We start from the raw sequence: 10,625 nt of genomic DNA, 5'->3' as shown, positions 1-10,625 counted from the left end.
AGTAAGCTGCTACCAAACGTTTATTACCATGTTCAGTACTACACCAGATAGAGTACTTAATGGAGCGGTGTATATCATCCTCTGAATAGCTTTTGATTATAAACACACGTCCATTCTTCAGATTCCAATCGAAGTCTTTGGGATTATAGTTGTTTATGGCCTTTAGTTTCTCCAGCACTGGATGCACCTCTACACCAGAAGGTGAAGAGCTGACAGGTACAACACCTAAACCAAAGTTCTCACTGCCAGCTCCATTGTTCTGGCTGAAGCCCACACCCCTATTACGAGGAGCCACCCAGCGGTTCTGCAGTTGTTGCTGCTGCAACTGGTGAGGCTGGGCCTGCTGCTGAGGTCCTTGTTGCTGCTGTGGTTGCTGTGGCTGAGGCTGCTGTTGAGGCAGTTGGCTTTGCACCAATGGTGGTGGTTGAATTAATGGCTGAGGCTGCTGGATAATAGTCTGAGGAGGCAGTACTGGTTGGATAGGGGGTGCTTTCACCACTGACCCCTTGTCATCCCAAGTTCCAATATTCATGTTGTGTTTTATAGGTGGTGGTGGCACAGCAGGGCCTCCAATTCCCACATTACCTTTAGGCTTGAGTTTCGGCTGAGGTTTAGCAGGCTTCCTAGCAATGGCAGCCCATGAGGTTGGTTTAGGTGCTGAACTGCTAACTGGGGGCACGCTATTTGCTGCAATGCTGGTCATACCTGTACTGCTCAGAGCTGAACCTACAGTTTTTGTCACAGCAGCTGTCATATCCCCACCAATTTTCAGTCCAGTCATGCCTTGCTCAATGCTGTTAATCCCCGGCACCTTGCTCAAAGTATCATTGCCAAATCCAGCCTGTCCATCTGCTATGGCTCTACCAAGAGAGCTGGGAGGGTAGCCATAGCTGCTGCTATAAGCAGAGCTTTGTGTTGATTGTCCCTGAGATCCACTTGTCCCCCATGTAGAGAAATCTGCATTCCCAGGAAAAAAATTAAATCCATGCTGACCAAGGAATGGAGGGGTATTTCCTAATGCCCCAGGTTGACTAAACACACCATCAGGTATGTAATGGTGTTCACCATTGCTCATCTGTCCATAGGTTGTCAAATATGGCATCGGAGGGTCTCCTGCAGTGGACCACGCTGCTTCACCTAGAGAGTATGGAAATCCAATGGATGGAGCATAATAACTAGGCATGTATGGGTCTGACATTGGTGGATAGCTGTTACTCTGCAAGAAAATAAAGCAAAAATCAGTGCTATGCACATAATTCAAGAAAGCATGCCAGACAAAACACCATAAGAAATGCCAGCATTCCATTTCTAATGTTCAATTATTTTTCCTGCATAAATGTCAAACTATTTTTTATTCGAAACTGATACCTTTATAAATACCAGAAGCAACATTTTTCAAAACTGAATGGAGTATAAATACACTCTTGTCATGAGAAAAAAGTTAAATATGTAATGGAATATGTAATAAAGTAAAGGTACTAGTTGTCATCCTAAAGTCAGCAAGACAGGAGGAGAATAACCTGTCAAAGTAGAGCAATAAAGAACACTAGAAGCGTTCAAAAAGCTAGATTTAAGATGCTCAATTATCAGAAAGAGTCTATTGCATTGACATGAACAAGATGCTCAAGAAAGAAACACAAGTGCTGAGACATAAAACTGTTATCCCTCAATTTGCAAAACCCAACTGTTCTTTCTTCAGATACAAAGCCATTCAATAGGCTTCCTTATAACTTATTAATAGAGAAACATGAAATCATTTAGCCTTTCCTAAAAAACTGATACAAAAAAGCTCAAACCATTCAGTTTTACTGACTAAAGCTTTAAGTAATACATCAAGCAAGCAGTTAAATAGGGCTAGGTGTGAATTTAGTTATAATTCCATATATTTGGCATTCTGAGCCATAAGCATGTATTACTGTTCTTAAAATTATTTTTAAAAGAAGAGAAAAAAGAAATGTATATGCTATTTATGAAAAGTCATTTTTCATACCCACAGAATTAGAACTGATATAGAACAGCTTTAGAGAGAAATGCTGGAATATTCATAAGCTAAGCACCCACATTAAATATTGATTTACATTTAAAATTGTCAGGCACATACATAGAAGTGGCCTGAAGTTAGTATGAACAGCTGCTGCTTGCACCAACTTCTCTTAAGTAGCAAAGCACACAAATAACAAAGATAGTTATGTTTAAAGGCTAAGTTCTCACAGTATTTAGTATTTTAGCACTCAAGTACTAATATTATCTATGCAAGGATCTCTAATATAGTTTGACATGTTTTCTCAGATGTAAAGTGACTGAATGTTGTTTATACAAGGTAGTGAGATGAATAAAGGGTCTGTAGCAAAGATGGCAATCTGTCAAAGGTACTTAAACAGCCCCTGTATCACCCTATATTTTAACACTTTCATCTTCCCATCCTTAAGCCAAAAAACTTCATTCAAAACATGTGCCACAGACAATGCTAAAACTACTAAATAAAGGCATTTTAAAAACGAAACCTATAAATATTGCCAATCCATAAATAGTGCTTCATGATTTGTAAGTATGACTGCAATTTTTTGGTATTCTTATTAGGAATAAAAATGCCAGTAAGAAATAAGATTTCAGTGTTTTGATGGAGGGTACAAAAGCATTTGCCTGTCTTGTACAGAGATAATAGAAATAAACCTATGTCTCTAACTATTTAAGGGTGGATCTCAAACATGATTCAATGGTCTAGTGAAACATCTGCTTGCTCCCAAGGCTTCTGAAATACAGCTGCTAGGAGGGCAAATTATTCAGCTCTTTTGGAAGATGCAGCACAAACTTACTTGAAATATGTGATGTTGCTTTGAAAAAAATGCCATATGCCATCTTCCTTCAGCAGAATTCAGTATAGTGTTGTGACATTAAAGGAGATAGGAAGGCAGGGAAAAATGCCAAAGGCCATTTATGTTATCTCCACTTCCTCCTCCTCCTAAAGAATCCTGCAACTTTTAAATGTTCCTTAATTATTAAATTAGATGTATAAAAATTTTAAAATGAATCTGCATTCCTGAAGCATACAGAATTCAAAACTCTTCATTCATTTATTGTCATAAAAGTTACACACAAGAAGGTGGTGACATTAAATTTCAATTCATTAGGTCATCAATCGTGTATAGTATTTTCATCAACTTCAGTGAAAATCAAGTCTCCACAGCTAATATTACTCTTAGCCAAGGAACTGCTTTTTGGGCAGGGAACCGGGGGACAATAAACTGTTTTTCAGGGTATGATAAACAATACTTTTAAGATCGAAAAAGCTGGAAAATTTGTTTAAAATTAAAGGATACTAAAATATACAAATATATTAACATTGGAAAATTCTTAACTAAAATTCCATTTTTTTACTTTTACTTTTTAATGTTTTCAATAGTAACTCTTAAAAAATTTAGTTTTTAAATGACAGTATATGCCAGGGGCAGGCAATTATTTTGGGTGGAGGGCCACTTACTGAGTTTTGGCAAGCCATCAAGGGCCACATGACAGGCAGCCAGGGGCAGATAAATATATATTTTTTTAATTGGGGGGGGGGCCACGGGCTGGATAGAATGGCCTGGCCTCCAGGCCGCATTTTGCCCACCCCTGGTATATGCCAATCATGAAATTATACATCTAGTATCCATGCAATCAGCTGCATACATATTATCCAAGGTGAAGGAAACTTAATTGGACCAACTACAAATATATTTCATATCACTTACCTGATTTGTCTGGCTACTTAGATATGGCTCAAAATCATCATCATTTACTGCATCCTTTTGATGAATCGAACCGTTTTGTACTGAAACTAAAAGTAAGTCTATGTTAGGAATGCTCTTTAGAAGGGCTTTATTGTAATTTTAAATTAAGTCCAACTCAATTCCACATATTTTGCTATCTGTACCGTCAATTGCCTGTATTCTTGTTTTGGTGAAATGTGGAACATCTTGTTATACAATTACTTGTTGAATTTATTTTAGAGCATTTGAAAACCAGTGCTTCTCTATCTAAGAATGGAAACAAAATAAGGCAGCAAATTCTACTATGCACTTACAACCAGTAGACACAAAGTGACTGCAATAAGCGTCTTGGAAAATGTCATTTAAAGTGTCATTTTAATAAATACATAATATACTCTTTACAAGCAACTAAAATACACGTTCCTAAATGTTTAAATCTTAATGACATTTTATCAAGTTCACCTGTTTAGGTAAAAATATTGACAAAAAGTATTCTAATTAAGATACCACAGTTAGAATGTTTTCTATTAAAAGAAAAGGAAAACTAATGTTTTATACACTATAGAAGTCTGATGGCACAGAATTCTTTATCCAGAAGAACGTATCTGCACGCACACTTATTTGGCATAATTTCACAGTGCAGGAGTGTGTCATAGCAAATCATTTTTCCTGCAGTTACAAGAAAAAATACAAATATATTCAGTATTGTTGTCTACAGAAGGCCTACACAATGCAGAACAAAAACTCTTAAGTCACAGTTCATGCTCAACCAACCTCCACTAAACAACAGAATTTAACTTTATAGTATCAACTAATGTAAAAATGCCAGATTTTTTTCATTGCACAACACAGCTTAGTGTATTAGGGTGGCATACAAACAACACTGACTACTGTATGGTACATTAAATCATTTTGTAAAGGCATAAAAGGACAGGTCCCTGCCTCAAGGAGTTTCCAGTCTGAACGTAAACATCTCTGGAAACATACATGAGTATTCACAAGCCATGAACACATTTCTCCCAGGTGTACCCCAGCAAGATCAGCCATTAGCAGGCTAGAACCTGTTTAAAGTGAGGCACTTGGAAGGTGGTTGGGAAATTCATGAGTGTGAGCTTCTTGACCATCCTCTATACATTCTACAGATGAAGGCTGAGTTTCAAAGCTGTGTGATTTTCCTCATGTGCAATTCTTTGGTTGGCAATCAATAAACTTAGTGAGAAGGGTGATGTTTAAAGACCCACTTTAGCCACTCTGAAACAGAAAGTTCCAAGCATGAGAAGCAGAATGCGTCAGACTGACTCAGGTATTTGACTGGAATCAAAAAAAGTTGTTTCTGTGGTTACCTTCTTTTGTCAAAATCCTCTGAAAAAGTATATACAGCCATGAATCTAAACTAAAAAGCTGAAGACTTACAGAGTTGAGTGACACTCATTTTAAAAAACTTAAGCTGCAAACTAGCTTGTCCCCATCCCAACAATTTTGTAAAGTTTCCATGATTGCAATTATATATAATCAAAGGCAACTGTGAAGCTAAAGCTGTACTATAGTGACTAAGTAGTAGGAATCATTTAGCAAGATCACTTATGATGTCAACAAAATGTAAGTGAAACAAACTACTGTACCAGCTCCCGAAGCTGACTATTCATGTCTTAAGTAGGAAGCAAGTGTGCATGCAGTCCCTTCATTTATATATAATCAGAATCCTTGTTGGTATTTTTAACAAAATAAAAATTAAGAGCATGCCTAATTCCTGTAAGCCTTTAGTTTTTCAGCAATTCAGGCAGTAGTTACAAAACACCTGACACCACAACAATTATATAAAAAACCAAAAACAACCATATTTTGAGGTCACAGCTAAATGGTTAAGCCAAAAAAATAAATAAATAAAAATCCCCCCAAACACAAAAGGAAGGGGTAGGAGGGAAGGATACAGATAAACTGAGACACAGAAATACTTAAAGGTTCAAATAAGATGAATTAAAAGTAAAGTAATGAAGTTGCCTAGACTTTTCCCCAAAATAAAAATACATCGCTTGAGTTACAGTATTGAAACAAAAACTAGAAGTGCATATACTCATATTAAATTGAGTGCAAACAATAAAAATGCTTTAATGAGCTGAAAGAATACAATTCTTCTTATGTCCGGCTCAGCTGCACAGGATGGTGGATCCACAAAAAGTCTATTGTCAATGTCACTTAAAAAAAAACGGGTTCATTGCTTGGTCTAAACTGAACAGTATGGATAGGGCCACAACTCAGATGCAGTGGTTAATAATAAGATGATTAAGGAATCCAAATTTTTCAAAAACAAACAAAAACAACCTACTAAACACAGTTTGAGAAACATATCGCTTATGCCAGCAGCGGAATCCTTCTATCCGACGTAATTCTCTCATACTAAGAATCCGCATTAAATTTCAATCTGAAATGAGTGTTTTTGGTGGTCTAGGAGATATTTTAAAAATAAATCTATATTAAGTTGTTTGTCTTACTTTGTCCAGCCATGAGATTTCTAATGCTGGATCTTTCTTAAAAATGTATTTGCTTTCTTACTTTGTCTGTAGCCACATCCTAAGCCACAGAAACATAAAACAGTTCTAGACTGCCAGGCTGTCATACTCCTAGAGATGAAATTCAGCATTGATAATGTTTTATTTTAGCTTTTCATTCTATGTTGGACTACCCTATTGAAAATAGTGGATTTAGCCCTACATATTTAAAGAGTGTTCTAAAAATGGACCACAGTACATGCCCCATTCCAAGAAAGCTAAGCAAACAATGTTCCAACTTAATCTTTGCCCAGCTCAAACTAGTAATTAGTCCATAGTGCCCCAAAAATCCACTACCTCAAATGTTAGCTTGAACATGAAATATTTCTTTTTAGTTCTTTAAAATACAGTTTACAGGTACACAATTAAGTCATAAATTTTAAATAGCTCAAATGCAGAACACACTCTTGTGGTCTTTTTATTTTTTTCACCTTTAGATAATAATTGGTAGAAAATTATTATGGTACATTGATCTTCACCAGCTAGGGATACAAAGATGGAAGAACTAACTTTACATTAAAAGATTTCAGTTTTTCTTAACCAATGTGTAAGATAGGTATATGAAGTCTCCATTCCTATACTTCAGTGTAGATGAGACTTCACACACCTAAACAGCTTTAATTAAGAAAACGTTACTGTGTAAAATGAAAGATAACAGGAAAGTATCAAGTTCTACATGTGCTTTAGTTTTAACGTACTACAATATACAAAATAGAAAGGAAAAAAGATTTTTTTTGTGTGAATAACCAAACTTTCCTAAAAGCTACTTTTTATGCACTGAAACCTGCTCTAATTGACAATGTGTCAATAACTGTGTACACGATGACAATTTTAAGTGATAAAGAAACTTAAGGAGAACATTTTATTCAATCAGTTCTCATAGAGGCACAAAATGCAGGCTTTTTTTGGCCTAAAACTAAAATAAAATCTCAGTATTTTTGGTTGGCACATGGTGCTTTCCCCCACAATTTGTAATGAGCTGTCTACACGGTGTCAAAATAAATTGAACTAGACCACACAATTTAGCCACTTCCACAGTATCATTTAATAAAGAGAACATACCTCCTCTTATATCCTAACAGTGTGCCTTCTTAAACCATGATAGCTTACCCCAATTACTATTATTGTTAACTTCCTACTACCTCCATTCCAGATGCCATTAACTGCCCTTTTTCCATTTTCAACCATGCTAATCCCTCAAGTATGGAATGCACTCCCCAAAGTAATCTGCCAATCCTGTACACTTTTTCCTCAAAGTCTCCTTAAATAACAAGCATGCCATGCTACCTGTAAGCAATTACCAACTGTTAATACTCAAGCAGTAGAGACCACAAGCATCTAATATATACCCTTGAAACAGCCTCTAAAGTCATGTCTACACCATGCAGTACAAACCTAGAATGGATGCAATGTAGCTGCCTTAGAGAAGTGATGGGTGCACACCAGTAGCTATGTCACAAAAGCATGTTTAAAGTGGTAGCGGGTACACATTAATAAGGCAGTTACAGTGGATGCATTTCAGGTATTCCACCCACAGACAGATATGCCATGTTGCACAGTAGCCACAGCCCCACGCTCAGGTCTTTGACAATGCAGACACGACCTGAATAACTCAGCTACCTGCCCACAAAACTAGTCTATGTCACCAAAATACTCTCATTAACTTCCTCTTTAATCTGTTAAAATGTATTACCTTAACTATTAAGTAATTTGGTGCTGGAACTGTCTTTTCCAGAGGTGAATCTTGCCTAGTTCAAAGAGATCAATTAAGTCTGACCAGGATATGGTTTCTAAAAAAAGTTTTATTAGAAATACACATTCTGCAGTAGTCTCAAATCTCACCAAACTATGCTAGTGTAGATAAATGAAAGTAAAACTGACTACCATATTTTCAATATCAAATGCTTGCAAAACAAAACAGAAATAAAACCCCTTAAATTCTACTTCAAATACATGTTATTGTTAAAGCACAGCAGTGGACAAATTTTGACCTTGTTAAGGTTTTAAAACTAACACAAGAAAATACAGTAACTTTGATGTTTAAGAACAAGAGGTAGTTTTGTATTTCACATTGTCTGCCTACACAAGGGGGTAGGTGAGGGGGGAGAAGCATAAAGGGGCAATTAAAAGCCAGCCTTGGGAAGGGTGCTGTAACGAAAGTGAGAGAACAAAAATGGAGGAAGGTATGAGGTTATGCAGTGATATAATGGACAAAGTGAGAGATAAATTTCAGTTTTCACTAGCTACAACCCGAGATGCTGATGGAACACCAAGGAAAAGTACCAAGTACAAAAGATAAATTGGGAATCACCTGTACCAATGTGATGTGTTACTGTGGATACAGATAAAACTGCACAGACAGAGCATAGGAGTGAGAGGGACAAAGACAACAAACATGTAAAGTGACAGTTCCTAGAGAGATCCTTGATCAACTCAACTAGTAAACATGCAATATGAATGGTAAAACCCTCTTTCATTTGGAGTTCTAGTAACAAGCGCAACATTTCTAAGAGTGACATTATGAAAAAAATCCCACACAAACAAAATAAAGCTCACAGTTCAAGAACACACGTTAATGTTAAATATCATTGACCACCTTCCTACTATATTACATGCTATTTTACCTATTATCAGGCATTCACACAAGATAATTCCTACATGTGAAAACAGCAAGAAGCATGTTTACTACATACATCATACATGTTGCTTTCTGTCTACTATAGCACAGCCCAACTGCTTAGCTCCCAAGCAAATGAATACACATTTACAAAATTAAGCAAGGAAAAACAGAGGGCATCAAAGAAAACGAATGATATTTACAAAACAGCTGATTAGAAAGTCAGAACAGAAAGCGATCGTAAAAATATAATTCTAAAAGTCAGTAAGTCATTTAGACATCGGCTTTTCCAGGGAGTATGAAGGAGAACCGTTAAGGAAAATTTGTGGGGACAAAGAAAGCCAAAACAAGTGTGGTATTTAAAGATCATAAGCAAAGCAGTGACAGGGGAAGAAGAGAGAAACTAGAAAAATATTAGGAAGAATATTCTGTACTGTAGTCAAAATGAAAAAGAAACCACTGAAGATTTCTGGAACTGGAGGGATGTATTCCGTTCAGTTATGGGGAAACTTGAAACTGGCATGATCATCTCTCTTTATTGTTTATCTATCCAAAAGACCCTCTCATCTGGTATTAGTACACCAACCCTACTCAAGTGCCTACGCCTACTTGCGCAGCTATAGTACAAACATTTTCCCTGAAAGATAGCTATATGGAAATAATTATATCATCTTATCATTTGATTACTCATGAACTGTTTACTTTGGTCAGCAGATAAAAGCATTTTTATAGTGATGTATCATTGTACAATATTAAAATGACTGGAAAATATTCTTTTGGTATCCTATTTCTAATTGTGCTGCTGTGATAAAATGGATTGTAAAGCATTGTGAAGTTACATTCTCTTCATATGATTGGTTGAACAGTCATTTACCTCTACAAACTGTAGGCTCACGGACTTTGACAGAGACACAAAAGAGGAACTTACCTTTATTTCCTTGTCCTTTAGGTCTCTGTATATAGCCATATTTAAAAAAAAAAAAAGGAAAAACAAACAAGTTAACAACAATGATAAACCTCAAATGTTAAACTTCAGGGTAGATTACTTAAGGTTTGTGGTTAATAGTTTAAAGGAAAATTCAATTACAGCCCAAACTTAAGTATTACAAAAATAAGGTTTTATGAGGCCTAAGAGATTTTCTTATATATCTCAAATTCCACTGTAAACTTTTCTTTTTCTTTTTGACATAAGCTATTCTACACTGTTGAAAACCTAAAATCTGCAACAATGGGAACTGGGAAGGTAAACTGACTTTGAGCCTGCTTATCCAAGATTAGAGAAATACAGGCAAGCAATGAACAAAGAATAAAGCTCTAAAGGAAATTTTAAGACCATTTTCCTTTCTAATAGCTTAATAACCTGGTATTACTAGCATAAAAAACTGTTTATTGTGTGAGATATTTTATGGTGACAGATAGGGAAGGGCCCATTACTGAAGGAACTTGTCAAAAATTTACAAGTGATGTACACTTTTTGTGCTTTTCAGATACTCAAAGTGAGCAGGCAAAATGGGATTGAGCATGAACCTGAGATGAAGGCCACATTGTTGTCTTTTTCTAGTTCCCAGTTCTGTCAATTGCATGGTTTCCCCGGTGCCATTCCTCTGAGGCTTCCACACGAGGAACAGAGATAATACTTCACGGAGGTGTTCAAGGATTAGTAACTACAAACCACTTTTAATCTGTCAAGTGATATTACAACAATGCAAG

General features: G+C 36.3%; 1 protein-coding gene across 2 annotated transcripts in view; it reads right to left on the bottom strand.

The window, feature by feature from the left end:
• YTHDF3 (YTH N6-methyladenosine RNA binding protein 3) overlaps positions 1–10,610 on the bottom strand; it is a 44,835-nt gene extending 34,225 nt beyond the window's left edge. Inside the window, exons 1-4 of one of the 2 annotated variants that reach the window (XM_019527725.1) lie at positions 10,443–10,610; positions 9,844–9,868; positions 3,732–3,817; positions 80–1,216 (exon numbers count right to left, since the gene is read on the bottom strand). In XM_019527725.1, the coding sequence (XP_019383270.1) occupies positions 80–1,216; positions 3,732–3,817; positions 9,844–9,868; positions 10,443–10,460 (1,266 nt within the window). In that variant the 5' untranslated portion in view covers positions 10,461–10,610. The remainder of the gene's footprint in view (positions 1–79; positions 1,217–3,731; positions 3,818–9,843; positions 9,869–10,442) is intronic. The other variant, XM_019527724.1, reaches the window with a different exon arrangement.
• Between the last annotated feature and the right edge of the window lie 15 nt (positions 10,611–10,625).

Source organism: Gavialis gangeticus, unplaced genomic scaffold (assembly GCF_001723915.1).
Source record: "Gavialis gangeticus isolate Ggan-Ray unplaced genomic scaffold, GavGan_comp1, whole genome shotgun sequence".
NCBI classification, from domain to species: domain Eukaryota; kingdom Metazoa; phylum Chordata; order Crocodylia; family Gavialidae; genus Gavialis; species Gavialis gangeticus.
Note: the sequence above shows the minus strand (reverse complement) of the source record. Positions and strands in the feature narration are given on the sequence as shown.